This window comes from Phocoena sinus, chromosome 2 (genome assembly GCF_008692025.1).
Source record: "Phocoena sinus isolate mPhoSin1 chromosome 2, mPhoSin1.pri, whole genome shotgun sequence".
Lineage (NCBI taxonomy): Eukaryota > Metazoa > Chordata > Mammalia > Artiodactyla > Phocoenidae > Phocoena > Phocoena sinus.
In genome coordinates, this window is record NC_045764.1 from 93,286,181 (window position 1) to 93,307,870 (window position 21,690).

Below are 21,690 nucleotides of genomic sequence, written 5' to 3' on the forward strand. Positions count from 1 at the left end.
TATGCAAAAGATCTCGCTGTCGTCGTCAGCCCTCGGGAAATCATTTCCATCTGTGGCAGGAAGAGATCCCAGAAACTGCGTGGCTGCACCTTTGGTAACTGGAATCCAGGATGCCTGCTCCATCGTCACCACCTTCGCCAGCTCCGGAAGCCCTCCTTTCTGTCAGAGTGAGAAACAGGAGATTTCCAGTGTCCAGGCTTCCCTGCTTGATCTGCAGTGGTTCCTTTTGGCTTGAGGCCCTTCCTCATCGTGTACTAACGTTTACATTCGGGTCACTGTCGGAGCTGAGTCCCTGTTAGCCTCCTTGGTGAGTTGATCCCTTCTCTGCAGAGTCCCTCTCCTCTCTCACCAGGTGGGGTGCTCCTGGTCAGGAGCTGGCTGCTTTCTTCCAGTGAAATAACATCCTTGGAAGCTAGAAATTGCAGCTTTCCAAAGTAGCTGAGTTAATGACCTTCACAGAGCCATGGACTCCTTGAAGCCAGGCTCATTGCATTTCCTGATAGAAGCTCCTCCTAAAGTCTATTCTTTATTTTTTTTATTTTTGGCTGTGCTGGGTCTTCGTTGCTGCACGCGGGCTTTCTCTAAGTTGCGGCAAGCAGGGGCTACTCTTCCTTGCGGTGCACGGGCTTCTCATTGTGGTGGCCTCTCCTGTTGCGGAGCGTGGGCTCTAGGTGCGCGGGCTTCAATAGTTGTGGCTCGCAGGCTCAGTAGTTGTGGCTCGCGGGCTTAGTTGCTCCGTGGCATGTGGGATCTTCCCGGACCAGGGCTCGAACCCGTGTCCTCTGCATTGGCAGGCGGATTCTTAACCACTGCACCACCAGGGAAGGGAAGCCCCTAAAGTCCATTCTTTACAGAGCAAGATTGATCCTATTAATGCTTTCCCCCCAAAGAGATTCCACACCTTCTCATGATGACTTAACAAACCCCAGCCCAATGGGAATGGTCTTCCTACTTTCTTATCTAGAGCAGCTTTACCTACTAGGTCCTGTAGCCAACCCTTCAATCATTTTCCTGGCTAAACTGCAACATTCCCTAGCTGCCCACATTATGAGTGTTGGGGGTGGGAATCTGAGGTCTGTCTCCCCTTCTCTGGATTTTCTGGGTTTTTCCACTGCCCCAGGCACAGTGGGGAACATAGAGCAATGATGGTACACCAGGAATGAAGCATACGATCGTGCAGTTACTGGAAAGAAAGGATTTTGTTGAGATTTCATTCCTACCTCCTTCAATACCTTATGCATACAAGAATCCTAACACAGGAGACTGTTACCTTATGGTAATATTACTACAGATTAATCATTACTTCCATTACACCATTACACATTACTTCCATTCCATCATATACACCATTACAAAAACCTACATCCGTCAAGCCCTGACAATGCCCAAACCCTATGTATTTCCCACGCATTGCCCCATATACTCAAAACAAACCAAGAAAGTAGGTACTAATTTTATTCCCCTTTTACAGATGAGCAAACAGGCTCAGACATGTGAATGAACTTGTCAGGTCACGTGGCAGTTAGGTGGCAGAGCAGGGATTGGAGTCCAGGAAGGCCACGTCTGTTGCTTCAGCACCTAAACACTGCTTTACTGCACTTACAATTCTGACTTCAGCTGGAAATTCCACCCTCACCTCAGATTCAACTTGCCTGAAACACAAACTTTCAAGTGATGATCAGCCCCCATTTGAGATGCTTGCTGTGTGCCAGACACTCGACATCTGTGATCTCTGATTCCCACAACAGCTCTGAGAATAGTTTCTGCTTTGCAGAGAGGCTCACTAAACTCCATCAAGGTCACGCAGTGAAGAGTGGGAGGCAAGACTGTGTAGGGGTTCAGCTTGTGGGCTTCAGACTCAAGACTACTGGGTTTAACTCTTTCATCTGTCACTATCAGTTGTAGACTTCGGCAACTTATTTAGCCCCTCTGTGCCTTAGCCTCCTTGTATATGAAGTGGGGCTTCACGGGGTTAGTATGAGGGTTAAATGAGTTAATACAGATAACATTTGACACCTGAAAAAAGTGACAGAGTCAGAATTTTATCTCAAGTCTCTCTGACATCAAAAAGGACACTTTTCTCACTACCTTATGCTGCTTCTTACATCCAGAAGACAAAACCTACACACGAGGGGAAAAAGGACTAAGATAGTCCACCAAAGTAGTGAAAGTGATGGCATTTGAATGATGGGAATTCGAAGTGACATTTTCTTCTTCCTAGCTTAAAAATTATTTCCGACGCTTCCCTGGTGGCGCAGTGGTTGAGAGTCCGCCTGCCGATGCAGGGGACATGGGTTCGTGCCCCGGGAAGATCCCACATGCCGCGGAGCGGCTGGGCCCTTGAGCCATGGCTGCTGAGCCTGCGCGTCTGGAGCCTGTGCTCCGCAACGGGAGAGGCCACAACAGTGAGAGGCCCGCGTACCGCAAAAAAAATAAATAAATAAAATAAAATAATTTCCGAAATTTCCTTTAGTGAGCATAGAATGCTTCCATGGTGAAGAGAAAACTACATCATCACAACCTCCACATTGATCATATTTAGCCCCAAAATGCTTCTGTCTCCATATTCTCTCCTGATCTCACTGTTCCAGTCACTTTGGAGTCATCTGTGGGCCCTGGCTTTTCTTTTTTTTAAAAATTTATTTATTCATTTTTGGCTGCGTTGGGTCTTCATTGGTGCGCACGGGCCTTCTCTAGTTGTTGGAGAGTGCATGCTTATCGTGGTGGCTTCTCTTGTTGCAGAACACAGGCTGTAGGCTCACGGACTTCAGTAGTTGTGGCATGTGGGCTCAGTTGCTCTGTGGCATGTGGGATCCTCCCAGACCAGGGCTCGAACCCGGGTCTCCTGCATTGGCAGGCAGATTCTTAACCACTGTGCCACCAGGCAAGCCCCAGGGAAGAGCCAATTTTGACTCCATGTTGGATTTGTTTCTTTGAATTTAACCTTTGCTTTTCATTGTTTTTGTTATTATAATCATACATAATGGCCTGCCTTAGGGAACCCTGCCCCTGTGTCTGAATGTTAAACTAAAGTGCCTTTGTTCAGCTCACAGGGAGACAATCTGACCCTGCCCACCTGTGAATGGCTGCAAAAAAGAAATTAACACATCCCCTCCCTGATGCAGGCCACAGGAGGAGATGTTTTGCAAGATAAATGGCCTTTTTACTTTACTTCCTCACCTCCTCCCCCTCTCTGTTCTATAAAAGAAACAGGCATCCAGACCCAGATAGGATGGTTTTTTGGGGATCCTAGTCTGCCTGTTTTCCAAATAAAGTCGTATTCCTTGCCTCAACAGCTTGTCTCCTGATTTATTGGCCTGTTGTTTGGCGAGCAGAGTGAGCTTGGACTCGGTAACACTCTAGCCCTGCCTTCATCTGTCCTTCACCTGTTCAGATCCAGTGACCCCCCAAGACCCTCTTTAGCAGTGTGTACAGAACCAGCTGTCCTCTGGATGGATTCATAAAGTTTGGTTTGTGGAGAGGTAGAGAGCGTCAGAGGTACTGGGGACCTTAGTTAAAGCCCTTCACCTTACATATAGGAAACTGAGGTCCAGAGATTTGTCCTTGATTTGTTCAGAGACACAGAGATAGTATGTGGCAGAGGCCACCTCCAGACTTCAGGTCTCTTGAATGCCAATCTTAGGTCCTTTCTGTAATTCTGACCTGACTTCCTGCAAAGCATTTCCAGATGATATTGTTTTCTAATTGTACATTGCAGGCCCAAGGAGAGCTGTCTGGGTAAGTTATCTCTTTTGTTAGACCATGTGGCTCACTCCCTGTGTATGAACTTGGGAAAGAGAAAGCCAGGGTTTATGCTACAGGTTTCCTTCATATTTGCCATACCACCAGTACCAACCACTGACCTTAGGAGTGGGTGTTTTGGTGAGAACATTCAGTCCTTAACACCACTACTAGAAAAGAAACCCTGAGTGCCTTGTCTTGGATGGTGGTCTGGTGGTTTCTGTAAGTAGGTATAATGGATTGTCTACAAAGATGGCTATCGAAGATGGTAGACAGGACCTCACTTTCCCTGTAAGTGCATGCTGCTCCTCCCACCAAGAGGTGACATCTATCTTTCCCCTCCCTTTGAATCCATAATTTGCTTTGACCAGTAGGACGGAGCAGAGTGGTGCCACATGACTTTCAGGCCTCAGCCTTGTGGCTTACATTTTCCCCTCTTAGCACCAGTTGTGATGTAAAGAAGTTTGACTACCCTGAGGAAGAGAGAGGCCACCGGAAGAGAGCAAGACCCTGGAGGATGAGAGACTGTGAAGGGAGAGAGAGGGATCTGGCTATCTCACAGTCACCTCAGCTGACTAGCTTCGTGAAGCTATCCTGCATCCTTAGCCCCAGTCGACTCGTCCCAACAGAGATTAGCTACACCTGTGAAGCCCTGCTCACGTTGCAGAATTGTGAGCAAATGTGTTTGTTTTAAGCCTTTAAATTTTGGTGTGATTTCATAAGCAGTTAGGTTAGCGGGTCCCTGGAGAAAGAGAATCAGGAATGGCATTCTTGACATAAGAGAAGCCATTTTGGGGGAAGTCCCTGGCAGTGCAGTGGTTAGGATTCCGGACTTTCACTGCCGGGGACCTCAGTTCGATCCCTGGTCGGGGAACTAAAATCCCACAAGCCGCGCTATGAGGATAAATTTTTAGAAAAAAGAGAGAAGTCATTTTGTGATCTAAGCCTGGCCGCAATGCTTGCCCTCAAACAGGTCTCAGTAACAAGGATCTTGAGGGAACAAAGGAATGTCAGAACAGAGAAGGCAGTCAAACAATAGTGCAGTGATAAAGCAGAGTCCTAGTTCCTCCTCAAGGGATATATTCAATACATAATTAGACGTCTTTGAGTTCAGCAGGAACTAAGGCCCCCACCCAGGTGGAGGACGGAATGATGATGTTGACCCTCCTGACTTCAATCCACCAAGACTTGGACTCTGTCAACCTTTGCCATAATTCTGTGCTCTGAATTCTCCTCTGCTCAAGCCTCTTCATGAATATGCATGTACCCTTAACTCAGAACTTCCAGTTTTGCTGTTCCGGTGAGAGGCTGCTTTGGGAAAGATCCCTGGTGTTCTCCTTACTTGCTGCAAGTAATAATGAATCCTTCCTTTTCCCAGTCTCTGGCTGGATCATATCTGTTGGCTCAACACCCACCAAGAGGCCAACCCAGTTTTTGGGTAACTGTTTTGTGGCAATAATAACTGAAACAGAAGGATAATATATTTACAGAACAAATTTTAGTTTTAATTATCTAATGATTATAAATAAATACATTTTATAAATTTTAGTTTTAATGATCTAAATAAAAGCCTTCTAATTCCCTTGATAATGCAGAGTCAAGGATTTTTTTTTTTTTTTAATTTATTTTTGGCTGCGTTGGGCCTTCATTGCTGTGCGCTGTGCGCGGGTTTTCTCTAGTTGTGGGGAGCAGGGGCCACTCTTCGTTCCGGTGCGCGGGCTTCTCATTGCAGTGGCTTCTCTTGTTGCAGAGCACAGGCTCTAGGCGCGTGGGCTTCAGTAGTTGTGGCAGGTGGGCTCAGTAGTTGTGCCTTGTGGGCTCTAGAGCACAGGCTCGGTAGTTGTGGCACACGGGCTTTGTTGCTCCGTGGCACGTGGGACCTTCCCGGACCAGGGCTCGAACTCGTGTCCCCTGCATTGGCAGGCAGATTCCCAACCACTGTGCCACCAGGGAATCCCAAGGATTTTTGATAAGGAATTTTGGGGAAAGTAATGACCCTTGAAATACTTTTCCAGGCAAGGCTGCTGTCACCTGTTCAATCTTTATGTAAAGGAGACAAGGCCCCTCAGATACTGCTGCAGCCCTAAAAGGGGAATTTTTTTGTTTGTTTTTGGCCACTCCTTGAGGCTTGTGGGATCTTAGTTCCCCGACCAGGGATCAAACCCAGGCTCTTGGTAGTGAAAGCACAGAGTCCTAACCACTGAACTGCCAGGGAATTCCCTCAAAAGGGAATTCTTGAAGAATTTTGCTAATGTCCAAAATGCTCATGGGACTTCCCTGGTGGTCCAGCGGTTAAGACTACTTGCTCCCAAGGCAGGGGGCCCAGGTTCGATCCCTGGTCGTAGAACTAAAATCCCACATACCGCAACTAAGCCCATGCACCACAACTAGAGAAGCCCGAGTGCTGCAACTAGAGAAGCCCATGTGCTGCAATGAAGACCCAGAGCAGCAAATAAATAAATAAATTTTTAGAAAGTGAAATAGCTGCTTGGGAAATTAAAAAAAAAAATGCTCACAATATTTCAGCGTGTTTGATAGCCTCTAAATGGTCACTAATGGTCCACACCTGCTGGTATTCATGCTGTTTTGTGTGTAATCTCCTCCCCTTCAGCATGGCTGGACCTAGTGATTGGCTTCTGATGAATAGAATACAGCAAAAGTCATGGGATGTCACGTCCTAGATTAGGTTACAAAAGGACTGTGACTTGCTTTTGGCTTTCGGATCAGAGGAGGCCAAGGTGCAACTTTCTTCAGTCATCCTGAATCCGGGTTCATCCGACACCAGCTGCCTCCACTATGCCGCCTAAGTTCGACCCCAACGAGATCAAAGTCGTGTACCTGAGGTGCACCGGTGGGGCAGTCGGTGCCACGTCTGCCCTGGCCCCAAAATCGGCCCCCTGGATCTGACTCCAAAAAAAGTTGGTGATGACATCGCCAAGGCAACTGGTGATTGGAAGGGTCTGAGGATTACAGTGAAGCTGACCATTCAGAACCGACAGGCCCAGATTGAGGTGATACCTTCTGCCTCTGCCCTGATGATCAAAGCCCTCAAGGAATCACCAAGAGAAAGGAAGAAGCAGAAAAACATTAAGTACAGTGGAAACGTGACTTTTGATGAGATTGTCAACATTGCCCGACAGATGCGGCATCAATCTTTTTTTTTTTTTTTCTTTTTTCTTAATTTCATTTTATTTATTTATTTTTGGTACGTGAGCCTCTCACTGTTGTGGCCTCTCCCGTTGCAGAGCATGGGCTCCGGACACGCAGGCTCAGCAGCCATGGCCCACGGGCCCAGCCGCTCTGCGGCATGTGGGATCCTCCCGGACCGGGGCACGAACCTGTGTCCCCTGCATTGGCAGGTGGATTCTCAACCACTGCGCCACCAGGGAAGCCCCGGCATCAATCTTTAGCTAGAGAACTCTCTGGAACCATTAAAGAGATCCTGGGGGCCACCCAGTCTGTGGGCTGCAATGTTGATGGCCGCCACCCTCACGACATCATAGATGACATCACAGTGGTGCGGTGGAATGCCCAGCTAGTGAAGCACTGCAAAGAAAAATAATAAAGGGTTATTTGACAACCAAAAAAAAAAAGACTGTGACTTCCATCTTGCCTACCCCCCCCAGCCCCGCCCCTCAGTGCCCTGGCTCTTGTGGAAACCAGCTGCCATGTGGTGAGTATCCCTCTATAGAGCTCCACATAGCAGGGAACAGATGTCTGGCCAACAGCCCTGGCCCGCACCTGGCTTGCACCCTTCTGAGAAGCCCTGAGCCAGAAGAGCCAGCCAAGCCACCAACTAAAACAGTGATAAAATAAATGCCTGCTGTTTTAAGCTGATCAATTTGGGGATAATTTGTTATGCAGCAATATAAAACTAAGATATTCATTAACTTAAAACATTAGGATATCAAACTATAAACAGTTTATTTGGTACAACCTTTCAGGGAGCTAATATGGCCATAACATCAAATTCCCCTACAAGTTCACACTTCCTTTGGCCTTGTAGTTCTGCCTCTAGAAAATCCGCTAAAGCGTGGGAGGGGGGAGTGGGGGTGGGAAGCATGCGTTGCTAAAAAAAGGAATAGTTACAAGGATGTTCAGAGCAGCAATATTTATAATGGCAAAAAAATTGGTAGCAATCTATATATCTAGTAGCAGGGGATTGAGTAACTAGATCATGGAATTGCCTCTAACAGAACAGGTTGGAAACTATTAGTGAGTCTTGAAAGCAAAGTGACTTGCCGTCAGCACTTGAAAAAATAAAGGTAAGTTTTGCTTCATAAGACATTTTCATTTCGTGTTTGTATGCGTGTGTGTCATGAGGTTAAATGAATTTCTTACTCTGAGTCATGGTCTAAATTTTGAGAAACTCTGCAGTGTTGAAAAAAGATGTGTATAAAATTACTTAATGACACAAAAAGTATTCAAAATATAAGTTACAAAATAGCACACATATGTTACAAAATGATCCAATTTCGTGAAAATCCAAAATAAGTAAATCTATATAAAAAGTGGAAAATACACCAAACATATCATTTATACTTCTTATATCTATATTTTAGAATTTTCTATAATGAACATGTCTTTTTAAAAACTTTTTTTATTGAAGTATTGATAGTTTTTTTTTCTTTTTTAACATTTTATTTATTTGGTTGGTTGGGCTGGGTCTTAGTTGTGGCAAGGGAGCTCCTTAGTTGCAGCTCGCCAGCTTCTTAGTTATGGCATGCAAACTCTTAGTTGCGGCATGCACGTGGGAGCTATTTCCCTGACCAGGGATTGAACCTGGGCCTCCTGCACTGGGAGCGTGGAGCCTTAACCAATGTGCCACCAGGGAAGTCCTGATAGATTTTTTTTTTTTTTTTAATATTTATTTGGGGCTTCCCTGGTCACACAGTGGTTGAGAATCCGCCTGCCAATGCAGGGAACACGGGTTAGATCCCTGGTCGGGGAAGATACCACATGCTGCAGAGCAACTAAGCCTGTGCGCCACAACTACTGAGCCTGCACTCTAGAGCTCGCGAGCCACAACTACTGAAGCCCGTGCTCTTAGAGCCTGTGCTCCGCAACAAGAGAAGCCACTGCAATGAGAAGCCTGTGTACCCCTGCTCACTGCAACTAGAGAAAACCCACATGTAGCAACAAAGACCCAAAGCAGCCAAAAATAAATAAAATTGTTTTAAAAAAAAAAGAGAGAGAATAGAAACTTGCCAGAATGCTAGCAGTGGTTTTGTGTGGCAGGATTATGGGAATTTTTTAATGTTTTAGAAAATTTAGAAATGTTTCTAAAATGAACATGCTTTTCTTTTATTATAAAAATTTTTAAGGACTTACCTGGTGGTCCAGTCGTTAAGACTTCTGCTGCAGGGGGCATGGGTTTGATACCTGGTGGGGAAACTAAGATCTCACATGCTGCGTGACGTGGCTGAAAAATTAAAAAACAAAAATCCTGTCTAGTTCTGATGGGGTCTGCCTGCTGCTTATTTTATCCCACCACTGGACCCAGGCCAGGCCAGGAGAGCAGGGCAGACACCCTTGCCTCTGCCCAGGCCTGCACCCTCTTTATTTCCCCACCCTGATATGACCCTGTGGTCCTGGTGGTTTTTCTTCACATCTTATCTTGAAACTTGAGTTCCCTTATCTTGGGCAAACTTACTGATGAATAGTGACACTCCGCAGGTCAATGCTGAGATGGAAGAATGTAAATAAGGAGGGTTACACTATAAATAATGGGCATAACTCATTTGTGTACCATTAAGCTTCACTGGGGCCATGTTGTGTGCTCATGCAGAATCTCACCAACCCCCAGTTTACAGATGAAGAAATATGCTCAGAGAGCCCCCATGCATGAACCTGTCTGTGTTCCTGTGTAGGCATTCATGAAGTTTGCATATTCCAATCCATTGCCAAGTTCTGTTAAATATTACCGCCTAAATAGCTCTCCAATGTGTCCACTTCTCACTATCACCAGCGCTACCTCCCCCCGTCAAGCCCTACAGCAAATGGCCTCCCAACTGACCTCCAGGACTTCTGTGCCCTCTGATCCTCTCTGTATTCAATAGCTAAGGCGATATTTTGGAAATTTAAATCTGAACTTGTCAGTCTACCCAGCCACCCTTGCTTAAGATTTTGCAGTTATTCCCAACGCTCTTAGGATAGAGACAAAACTCCTTAACATGGTTGACAGGGCCCTATGTAGATACCTCCACCCTGTCTGCCTCATGGCTCGCTTTTGCTTCCCTCATCTCTTTGTTCCATCTCCATTGACCTTCTCTAGTCCCTTGTATTCACCCTCTTCCTCCTGTCACAGGGCCTTTGCATATGCTGTGCCTTCTGCCAATTCCACTCTTGCTGGCTCCTATACCTAGTTAACTCCTACTATATCTCCTCTTACCTTTTCTTCAGATCATTAAATACAGTCGTAGTTTTACATTTATTTGATTAGTTGGTTAATGTTTGTTTATTTTTATACTAGACTGTAAGTTCCATGAAAACAGAGACTGTCTTTTGGATCACCAATCCCCAGTACTGACTATAATACTTGACCTACAAGAAGAGCTCATAGGGCTTCCCTGGTGGCGCAGTGGTTGAGAGTCCGCCTGCCGATGCAGGGGACACGGGTTCGCGCCCCGGTCCGGGAAGATCCCACATGCCGCGGAGCAGCTGGGCCCGTGAGCCATGGCCACTGAGCCTGCGGGTCCAGAGCCTGTGCTCCGCAACGGGAGACGCCACAACAGTGAGAGGCCCAAGTACCGCAAAAAAAAAAAAAAAAAAAAGAAGAGCTCATAAAATCTTTGTTAAATGAATGAGTTAATGAATGAACAAAACCCATAGACTCTTCTGATCTGGTTCCTTTTCTTGAAAGGGCTCCCAAACGCTTCAGAAGACAGAAACAGAAGAGGGAGGGAACAGCCATAATAATGCCTATCACAGAATGTAACAGGTCATCAAGGTAAGAGCTGAGTCTACAGGCTGTATTTTAGAGCCCTCCCTACCCCCTTCTTATTGCCACCTTCTTCCAAAGAGGACCAGGAAGGAAGCCACTGCAGAGAAATTCCAGGGCCAGCCTTTGACGGACAGAGCCTCACCAGGAAGGCAGGGAGGATGAGAAGGCAAAGAAAGGAAGAGAAGGGATGTCTATTGAGAAGGGACTCTGTTTTGGATATCAGGCTGAACGTTTACGTACATCATCTCATTTAATCCTCTCCAAAACCCCATTTTGCAGATGAGAAAACAGACTCAGGTTGTGAAACTTGAGGGTTATTAAACCAATGCAGGGCAAAGCTGGGTTTGAACTGGGGTCTGTCAGCCTTCCTCTGAAGCCTGGGCTTTTCCAGGCTACCATCCTGGCCTCCAGCCTTCAAACATCTCCCTCACCCTGTTAACTTAGGACCTAAAATTTCATCATTAAAGACTCATCCGTTGGCCTGTGTCTAACACTGTCTTTTAGGAGTCAGTGTATGAAGTTGATACTTTGGAAACAGAAACTCATCATCATAAAGGCAATCACTACAAGACCTAAAAAGAAATACATAAAAGAAAAAAAAAATACATAAACAAAAATTAGAATGTGCAAAGGAAAGGGGATGAGAGAGCATGAGTGAGGGAGTTAAATCTCTCATCGTTCATACTGAGGAGAGAAGAGATACTGTCTAAAATGGACAAATTTATGATATTACACAAAGGGATAATGGTGATCTCAGGAGAACTAAAAGCAGAAGCTGTTGGTTGGGTTCCCTCTAGGGAGTGGAACTGGGGGGAAGAGAGACACTTTTCATTTGTCCTGAGCTGTTCATAAAAAAAAAAATTATAGTAGTATTCTGTTGTGTAACCTTTCTAAAAAGTTTTGAAGTTTTTGTTACAAAAGACTAAACAAACAAAAACACCCTTCCTTTATTTATTTATTTTGTAATTTATTTATTTTTGGCTGCATTGTGTCTTCGTTGCTGTGTGCGGGCTTTCTCTAGTTGCGGCGAGCAGCAGTTACTCTTTGTTGCAGTGTGTGGACTTATTGCAGTGGCTTCTCTTGTTGTGGAGCATGGGCTCTAGGCAAGCGAGCTTCAGTAGTTGTGACACACGGGCTCAGTAGTTGTGGCACGCGGGCTTAGTTGCTCTGCGGCATGTGGGATCTTCCCAGACCAGGGCTCAAACCCGTGTCCCCTGCCTTGGCAGGCGGATTCTTAACCACTGCACCACCAGGGAAGTCCAAAAACACCCTTCCTTTAGAATGCAAGTAGGCCTAGAAGTAATAGTCCTTGACACCTGGGTAAATGTTAGGTCTGCAGGGTTCCTCTGCATCAGGAAGGACATGAGTTGGGGGAGGGTCATGTGATGATAAACCTGGCTTCCTAAGCAGTTGCCCCTGGGGAATGGGCTTGGGAGACGAGCTCGCCTTTGCAAACACAGGGCCAGGGTAGTGCCTCTTCCCTCACATTCCTAAAGGCAACTCATACTCAGACACAAGAGGATACTGACCCCATTAGGGCCAGAGATAACCACCCCTCTAATTATCCCTGAGGCGACTCTGCCATCAGCAGCACCACTCTCTGAGCAGGAGCCCTTGCCAGCCAGGGACCCCACTGCAGCAGGATCCATGTGACCGCAGCTTCTGGGGGCCCAGGTGGATCTAGGCCAGGAAAGTGGGACACTGAGGGCTCTCAGGTGAGTATGACTCAGGTCAGAGCCCCGCACGCCTCAGGACCCAAGGGCCTCTTCCTCCTCTGGAGGCATGGCATCCTCTTGACCTTTGCTTGGTATATCACTCCGTCCCAGCGGCTGCAGAAAGGGAGCCCGGGGCATGACTCAGGAGTGCCACTCACCAGCAGCCAGGAGCCAAAAGAGTGGCATTCCCAGCACTAGACAAAGGCCTATTGATCTTTGACCCCCACCACTCCAGGAGCCTTGGCCCTCCCTCCTGCCTGCTTTCCTTTCTTCCCTGCTGGCCTCACCCTCTGTTCTGTCTCCTCATTCCCTGGCTCTCTTGCTCTGACTGGCAGTTTTTCCCAGCTCCTTGACCAAACCAATCCTTCCATGCTGTCTTCAAGCCCTGCCTCCTGCACATCTCCCAACCTGAACAAGGAGAATCCAAGAAAGAAGGTCCAGTGGGCTTCTGGGAGGAGGAGGACGTCATCCACAGACTCAAAGTCCCAGTCCGACCCCTCCAAAGCGTCCAGGTCCCGGAAACTCGGCCGGCTGACGGTGAAGTATGACCTGGGGCAGCTCCAGAGCTGGCTGGAGATGGAGCAGTGGGTGGACGCCCAGGTTCAGAATCTCTTCCAGGTGGGTAAGACACCGCGGGCCAGGGGACCGGGAGAGAGCCTGCTCTGAGGCCTCAGGAGGAGCTGGAGGGCAGATGAGAGATGCTCCCATGGAGACAAAGTTTTTCCCCACAGGTGAATCATGCGTTTGCAGTCCTGAAATCTGCCTCCCTCTGGTCTGGGCTCTGCCTCTCACTCTCTACATAATCTGCAGCAGGTCTTTTAACATCCCTGAGACTTAGTTTCCTAATCTATAAAACGGGGCTATCAGTGCCTGTCGTATCCCTTTCGTAGGACTTTTTGAGGCTCAGATGAGATAGTAGAGGAGTTATTTTTCTTTATTTTATGTCTTTATTTACTTTCAACCTCAACACACATACACGAGTAGAGCGACATTGTTCATTCCTGTGGCTGTCAGCCATGTGTAGCTATTTAACTTTAAACTGATGAAAATTAAAAGTTCAGTTCTTCAGTCACACTAGCCACATTTCAAGTGCCCCATACATCCGGATGGCTAGTGGCTACCAAGTTGCCAGCACAGATACAGAACATTTCCATCATCTCAGAACAGATAGTGCTGGACTAGAAGGTCAAAGTGATCAATAGTGAACGCTAATACCAGCGCCTGACCTAGCCTTGGGCCTGGCTCTGACTGACTCCCCTCAACCCCACCCTGGGAGAGTAGCCTTTTTTTTTTTTTTTTTTTAAAACCTAGATACCTACTAATCGGGATCCTAGTGTAGTAACAAATGCTGCTCCAACAACAAGAATAACATTTGGAGCACTTAACTCTGCACTAGGCACAGTGCCCAGCACCTGACTTGTGTTATTTCATTCAGCCCTCCCCACAAGTCCATTAGGTAGGTATGGTTTACCGTGGAGGAAATGGAGGCTTAGAAATGTTGAGTAACTAGCCCAAGGTCACACCACTACGGAGCCCAGGGACCAGGAGCTGCAGCTGGGGCTCTGCCTGTAGCGCCTGAGCGTTTATTCAAGCTGCTAGTGGTTCTCCACACCTGAAGTACTTCAGTAATAATCCGATGTCCCAGCTGCATTTCAACTGAATTTCAATCTACTAGGGTGGGGCCCAGGCACTGGTCTTTTTCATAAGCTCCACTGCTGATTGTAGCGTGTGGCTGGCGAGAACCACGCACCAAGCTGGAGACCAGAGTCCTCCTTGTCCACATGCCATGGTCCTTGTTTCTCTCCTTCCTTACTCAGGTCCTGTCTTTTCTTTTGGGGGCAGCAAGGGCTTGTGATTCTTCCAGGTAAGGGCTGTGTCAGTGGTCCTGTGGTTGGGGGAGGGGAAGAGTGATGCATGTGGCCCAGGCTGTCTTGTGAGTCTCACTGTGTCATGTGTTGGTTTGGTCCAGGTGTTGACGGTGTCCCTGGCAGCATCCTGGGCCACTCGCAGTGGGGAGAGAGATGCCCTAGAACTGGGAACAGGAGAGGCAAACTTTCTTTGCCTATGTGTACTCTCGCCTTGCAGGACATCTCCGCTGCCCTTCATTCCTGCCAGCACCCTCCCTCTCTGGATCAGTTTCAATTTCAGACTGTTGTGCCCTTACATAAAAAGTCTCATATCTCAGACACCTCAGGGCAAAGATCAAGGCAGGGGAAAAGCTGTAAAATAATGAACTCATAACATTGGAAAACAGGACATGTGGGAGGACTGCTCCCAGGCAATGACTGTAATAAAATAACCTGGTCTACAGTTGTCATGACAATTGTCCAAAGGTGCCAGGTGGCGGTTCCTCTTCTAATCTCTGTCCTTTTCAGCAGGAAGCAGGCAAGTGGCTGGGGAAGCCTCAGGTGGCTGGTCATCTTGGGCAGAGGTTGAGGCAACCCAGTCTCCAGGCTTACCCTGCCTCAGTTATTCCTGCATAGAGCCCCTCTCCACCCACTGGGACTCCCCACCACATGCCCACCTTGGGTAGCACCACTGGGAATGGTTCCAGGAGTGGGTTGCATCACTATTTGTTTAGTTTAGCTTAGTGGAACCCAACCTTCCTTTGTTGGAGGACCCCACCTCTTCTCACTGGGTGTGCAGCCTGCTTTAGGGTCTTGTGAAAAACCAAGTCTGGGTTCAACAAAACAAACTGACTTGGGGGCCTGGAGTTCCTGTTGTCCAGAAATGGAGTGTGGATTTGGCTTCTAAGCAGAGACTTAAACACTCATGAGTTTCTCCTATTTTAAGGAGACTCTTGTTTAACAATATGCCCCCCTTTTGTTACCATCCCCTATTTCCTGTCTCCTTTACAAGGCTCCTTAAAGGATTTGTACCAACTCAGAGGCTTTACTTACTTTTTCCTTTCCTATCACCATTCAAACCACTGGATTCTGACTTCTGTTCCCACCACTCTATTGAGACCTCTTGGCAAAGTCACCAGTCACCACCTTGGGGCCAAATCTAGTGTACACATCAGCAGGGGACACTGTTGACCACCCCAGAGTTTCCTATAGTTTACATGATACCATGCATTTTGATGCAGCCCTTTTGATGTGATGGCATTTTAAGAAACAATCTATTAAACTTACAACTTTAGGGCTTCCCTGGTGGCGCAGTGGTTGGGAGTCTGCCTGCCGATGCAGGGGACACGGGTTCGTGCCCCGGTCTGGGAGGATCCCACATGCCGCGGAGTGGCTGAGCCTGCGCGTCCGGAGCCTGTGCTCCGCAACGGTGAGAGGCCCACGTACCCCAAAAAAAAAAAAAAAAAAAAAAACAACTTTAAAAATGTATTATCAGGAATTCCCTGGCAGTCCAGTGGTTAGGACTTGGAGCTTTCACTGCCATGGGCCCAGCGTCGATCCCTGGTCAGGGAACAAAGATCCTGCAAGCAGTGAGGCCAAAGGAAAAAAAAAACTATATATGTGTGTGTGTGTGTGTGTGTGTGTGTGTGTGTGTATGTATATATATATATGGTCAATGAAATGTGAAACAAACAGTTGTTAGCTCATCTCTGAATTTCACTCGATTACTGGTTTCTATGGCAGAGAGATCAGGAGTAAGTGGACAGAGTATGGAGTGGAGCAGAGAAAGGGGTCAAATCAGGCAGCATCTGTCAGGAAACCACCACATGTAATACAGAGTCACAATATGACCATACTTGTTCACCTCGGTCAGAGTTGTTTGACATATCTGCTCATTTTCTGAGAATTCAAAAAATACTTGAGGGAAAGAATATTTTGGATTATGATTTGAGCCCATATTCTCAATACCAGACTGCAGTGACAATCTGACTCTCAGTGATATACATACCCTATGTTCAATATACGTATAGTTAATGTCATAAATGATATAAAATGGTTTTAGGAGCAGGACTAATCCTTTTTTAGAGGTGGAATTCTAATCATTAGTATGTATTTTTATTATTTGGCCCCAGCATCCACCTTCTGGGATTCCAGTTACATGTATGTTAGACCACTTGATATGGTCCTACAGATCACCAAAGCTCTATGCTGTTCTTTTCTTTTCTACCAGTTTTTTTCTCTCCATGCTTCATTTTGGCTAGTTTCTTTTGCTATTTCCTCAAGTTTAAATGGTATTTTTTTCCTGTAGTGTCAAATATGCTGTTAATTCCATTCAGTAAAATTTTTCTTTAAAATATTTTATTTTTCATCTCTAGATGCTTCACTTTGTTCTTTCTCGTGTCTTCCATTTCTCTTATTACTACGTTCATGTTTTCCTCATTTGCTAATTCCATCATCTCTGTCATATCTGATCTGCTTCTATTAATTGATTTTTTTCTCCTGCTTATAGGTCACATGTCCTGCTTCTTGGCATGATTAGTGATTTTTTTATAGATTTATTTTTAATTAATTAATTAATATATTTATTTATTTATTGGCTGCACTGGGTCTTCTGTTGCTTTGCGCGTGCTTTCTCTAGTTGCAGCGAGTGGGGCCTACTCTTCGTTGCGGTTTGCAGGCTTCTCATTGTGGTGGCTTCTCGTTGCAGAGCACAGGCTCTAGGTGTGCAGGCTTCAGTAGTTGTGGCACACGGGCTTCAGTAGTTGTGGCTTGTGGGCTCTAGAGCGCAGGCACAGTAGTTGTGACGCACGGGCTTCGTTGCTCCACGGCATGTGGGATCTTCCCGGACCAGGAATCGAACCCGTGTCCCCTGCATTGGCAGGCGGATTCTTAACCACTGCGCCACCAGGGAAGCCCTGTGACTAGTGATTTTTTTTTTTTTTCTTTTTTGCTGTACGCGGGCCTCTCACTGTTGTGGCCTCTCCCGTTGCGGAGCACAGGCTCCGGACGCGCAGGCTCAGCGGCCATGGCTCACGGGCCCACCCGCTCCGCGGCATGTGGGATTTTCCGGGACCGGGGCACGAACCCGCATCCCCTGCATCGGCAGGCGGACTCTCAACCACTGCGCCACCAGGGAAGCCCTGACTCGTGATTTTTGATTGGATGCTGGACATTGTGAATTTTACGTTGTTGGATTTTTTTTTCTTCCTTTAGAGTGTTGGACTTTGTTCTAGGATGCAGTTTAGCTACTTGTGGTTCAGTTTGATCCTTCTGAAGCTTGTTTTTAAGTTCTGTTGGGGTGAGTATAGAGTGGCCTTTAATCTAGGAAACAATTTACCCCCCAAGTAAAGCAGGGCCCTCCTGAGGTCTCTCCTGAATTCCTGTATGATCGGTGATGACTGTCCACTCTGACTGAGTGGAAATTGATTTGTGTCAGTCCTCTGTGAGGTCTGGGAAGTGTTCATCTCTGTGCCCACAGTGCCTCAGAGTACCTGGCTTTGTGAAGTTTTACCCTGTGAATGTGTATCTTGTGTTCAGAAAAGACTCAGAAGAACCCTCATGTAGATTGCTGGAGGTCTCTTTCTTCATAACTCCCGCCTCTGCAGAACTCTGGCAACTTCCAGCCACCTCAACCCCAAATTCTGGTATCTGTCATATCAATTTAGTATGACCACTGTGCTCTGCTTGGGATCTCCCTTTCATTTCGTTTCTTTCCCAGGTAGTGCTGAGTTACCTGTTATGTAAAGTCTGAAAACACTTTTCATATATTTTTGTCTGGTTTTCTAGTTACTTATGTTGAGAGAATAAATCCAGTCCCTGTTACTCCATCATCAGAAGTGTAAACATCTTGTTAACTCCTATTCAGCCTTCAGGTCTGAGATTAGAGGTCACCTCTTCCTGGAAGCCTTCCTAAACCCCAGGCTTGGTTAGGTTCCCCTTCCATGTGTTACCATAGTGTCTCATCAGAGTGCTTATTGCCCTGTATTATAACTGCCATTTGACTTGTCTGTATCCCTCAGGAGACTATAAGCTTTTCAAGGGCAAGATCATGTCTGTCTGTCTTTGCTGTTATGGCCCCATCACAATGCTTGGTGCATAGTATGCTCTCAATAAATCTGCATTTAATGAATGAATGCTAAATCAGATGCGCTAGAAACCAAGGAAGCAAAGGGGAAAGTCTAGAGTTTAGGGTGAAAGAAGTAACTTAGAACCCTAGCACTGTTTATTTTTAAAATGGTATAGAAGGACCAAAACTGTTAACAGTGGTTACCCATTGGCAGTGGAAGGAATGAGAGGGTGAGGCATCTTTTCTCTTTCTTTCTTTTCTTTTTTTTAAAAAATATTTTTAAATTAATTAATTAATTTATGGCTGCGTTGGGTCTTTGTTGCTGTGTGTGGGCTTTCATTGCAGTGGCTTCTTTCTTCGCAGAGCACAGGCTCCAGGTGCACGGGCCGCAGTAGTTGTGGCTCGCGGGCTCTAGAGCGCAGGCTCAGCGGCCATGGCTCACGGGCCTAGCTGCTCCGTGGCACGTGGGATCTTCCCAGACTGGGGCACGAACCCGTATCCTCTGCATTGGCAGGCAGATTCTTAACCATTGAGCCACCAGGGAAGCCCTTTCTTTCTTTTCTAAATCAACTTTACTGAAGTCTAATGGCAGACAACAAGATTTGCCTGTTTTTGAAGTGTACATTTGAATGCACTCTGCCATATATAACCACTACCCCATCAAGATATGGAACATTTCCACCATCCAAAATGTTCTTCAAAAAGCACTTACGGGGCTTCCCTGGTGGCGCAGTGGTTGAGAGTGCTTTGCAACGGGAGAGGCCACAACAGTGAGAGGCCCGCGTACCACAAAAAAAAAAAGAAAAAAAAAAGCACTTACTTGTTTTTGTTTTGTTTTTAACAGAGAGGGAATTATTTTTAAAACAAGTTTATTTTATTATTTGTTATTTATTTATTTGGCCATACCGTGTGGCATGTGGGATCTTAGTTTACCAACCATGGATCAAACCTGTGCGCCCTGCAATGGAAGCATGGTGTCTTAATCACTGGACCGCCAGGAAGTCCCAGCACTTACTTTTAAAAAAAGATTAATTAATTAACTTATTTTGGCTACGTTGGGTCTTTGTTGCTGCACATGGGATTTTGCTAGTTGTGGTGAGCAGGGGCTACTCTTTGTTGTGGTGCACGGGCTTCTCACTGCGGTGGCTTCTCTTGTTGCAGAGCACAGGCTCTAGGCACGCAGGCTTCAATAGTTGTGATGCACGGGCTCAACAGTTGTGGATCGTGGGCTCTAGAACACAGGCTCAGTAGTTGTGGCTCACGGGCTTAGTTGCTCCGTGGCATGTGGGATCTTCCTGGACCAGGGCTCGAACCTGTGTCCCCTGCATTGGCAGGCGGATTCTTAACCAATGCATCACCAGGGATGACCCTTATTTTGGAACATTTTATAATCTGTAACAGAAACCCTGTACCCGCTAGTGGTCACACCCCATTCCCTACCACCACCACTCCCAGCATTAGGCAACCACTAATCCACTTTGTGTCTCTATAGATTTACCTATTCTGGACATTTCATACAAATTGAATCATATAATATGAAGCCTTTTGTAACTGGCTTCTTTCACTTACATGTTTTCAAGGTTAATCCATGTTGTGGCATGAATCACTACTTTGTTCCTTCTTATTGCTGAAAAATATTGTATGGCTACATCATATTTTACTTATCCATTCACCAGTTGATGGACATTTGAATATGAATAATGCTGCTGTGAACATTCATATGGACATATGTGGATGTATGTTCTCACTTCTCTTGGGAATAGACCTAGGAGTGGAATTGTTGGGTCAGATGATAACTCTATATTTAACATTTTAAGGAACTGCCAAATTATTTTCCAAAGCATCTGCACCATTTTGCATCCCTACTAACAATGTTTATAACTATTGAAATTAAACAGATACTCTTTTTAAAGAACCCTAGACTGTTTCAGGTAGACCATAGTAGTTATTCAGTAACTGTTGAATAAAAGGATGAATGGGGTGGTTTGAGTAGGGTGAGGAGAGGAACTGAACATGGGAAATAGAGTGGGAGATGGGTGAACCCGACAGCTAACTGTCACCCCAGCACCAGCTAGCTAGGCTCCTCTGAGCCCCGTGTGATTCCCAAACAGGATCAACCAACTCCTTCTGAGCCTGAGATCGACCTGGAGGCTCTCATGGAACTATCCACAGAGGAGCAGAAGACTCAGTTGGAGGTAGAATGGGGGGCCAGGCCCCGGGCCCAGGGGTTGGGGGATGGAAGCTGGGCTTGGACCAAGGGGAGCCCAAGAACCCAGGTTCTGCCTCCCCATCTGTGTGTGGAGAACCAATTCAGAGGGGAGAATTCCTGGGAGACTGATTGGGGACTCGTGACAAAGTGCTGTGGCTCGGGAACCCACTCTCTGCTTTCTTCTACCAGGCTATTCTCCAAAACTGCCCCCGCCCCACAGAGGTAAGGGATGCTCTGTTAGTCTGGGGGTAAGAGGAGGCCCAGCGGGACGGCAGCTAGCGAAGAGGAAAGCTTGGTCCTGGGTCCTTCTCCCCTTCCCTGACTCTGAAGCGATGGGGTCAGGTGGAGACTAGGGAGAGCAGTGTGGTGGGTGGGTGTGACCCCATGCCTTGATCTCACCCGTGTTTCTTTCTCAGCCTTTTATCTCTGAGCTGCTCAGTCAACTCAAGAAATTTCGGAGACTCAGTCGGCCTCAGAAATAAGCCTTGTGAGACTACCTTCATCAGCTTCAGCACTGCCAGGTCTGCCCTGAACCCCTGGGTCCTGAGCTGAGAGGGAAACAGCTCCTTGGGACACAGACAAGGAACATGGAGAGTGAGGAGGGACATTTGGACACCCCCGTCTATGTGCAGTCACAGCTAATTCCTGTCAGCTGGGCTTTCTGGGAGCCAGTCATGGCTATGGCCCAGTGCTTTCCTCGGCAGCCGAGTGAATAAAACCTTGAGGAGCCCCAGCTGAATGGAGTGTGGAGCATATCTGTGCTGAGGGATGGAGGAGGGAGGGATTGAAGTGTTATACCATAAGGCCAGCATCCTGAGTCACTAGTCTGCATCCACATGCCTCACCCATCTGTCCATCTATCCATCCATCCACCCAGGGCTTGAGAATTCAAAGATAAAGGTCACAGTTCTGCATCAGAGAAATTACCATCAAGCAAGACCTGGAGGCCAAGCAGAAGGCACCTGGCTAAGAGACACAGCATCCTGACATCACCAATAGGAACCCAAGTGGCAAAGACCCATAGGAGAGGTAACAGGAAAAAAACTAGCTGGGTTTGGGGGCCTCAGGGAAAGCTAAACCCTCTTCCCTCACTAAATGATTCAGGAGACCTCAGGCTGAGGACTCTTTCTTGAACCAGCTCCAAGCCAGAGGCAGAAAGAGAAAAAGCA

At 46.8% G+C, this 21,690-nt stretch overlaps 1 protein-coding gene and 1 pseudogene across 2 annotated transcripts; both read left to right on the plus strand.

Moving 5' to 3' along the window:
- Window positions 1–218: 218 nt before the first annotated feature.
- Window positions 219–7,576, plus strand: LOC116748398 (annotated as a pseudogene).
- PPP1R14D (protein phosphatase 1 regulatory inhibitor subunit 14D) lies at window positions 220–21,254 on the plus strand. Of its 2 annotated transcripts, none has more exons than XM_032621207.1 (6): window positions 220–307; window positions 10,604–10,690; window positions 12,604–13,017; window positions 20,424–20,507; window positions 20,711–20,743; window positions 20,938–21,254. In XM_032621207.1, the coding sequence occupies exons 3-6, from the start codon at window positions 12,769–12,771 to the stop codon at window positions 21,001–21,003; spliced, it is 432 nt and encodes a 143-aa protein (XP_032477098.1). In that variant the 5' UTR covers window positions 220–307; window positions 10,604–10,690; window positions 12,604–12,768; the 3' UTR covers window positions 21,004–21,254. The 2 variants fall into 2 exon arrangements, with proteins under 2 accessions (XP_032477098.1, XP_032477097.1); XM_032621206.1 differs by lacking the exon at window positions 220–307 and adding an exon at window positions 7,943–8,006 and having other exon boundaries at window positions 12,783–13,017.
- Window positions 21,255–21,690: the final 436 nt, after the last annotated feature.

Excerpts from the sequence above, each read along its gene's own strand:
- PPP1R14D (XM_032621206.1), top strand. The coding sequence starts at position 10,659 with ATGCCTATCACAGAATGTAACAGGTCATCAAG. Across the intron at positions 13,018-20,423 it reads AGGTTCAGAATCTCTTCCAG|GATCAACCAACTCCTTCTGA; the intron begins GTGGGTAAGACA and ends ATTCCCAAACAG. Across the intron at positions 20,508-20,710 it reads AGCAGAAGACTCAGTTGGAG|GCTATTCTCCAAAACTGCCC; the intron begins GTAGAATGGGGG and ends TTCTTCTACCAG.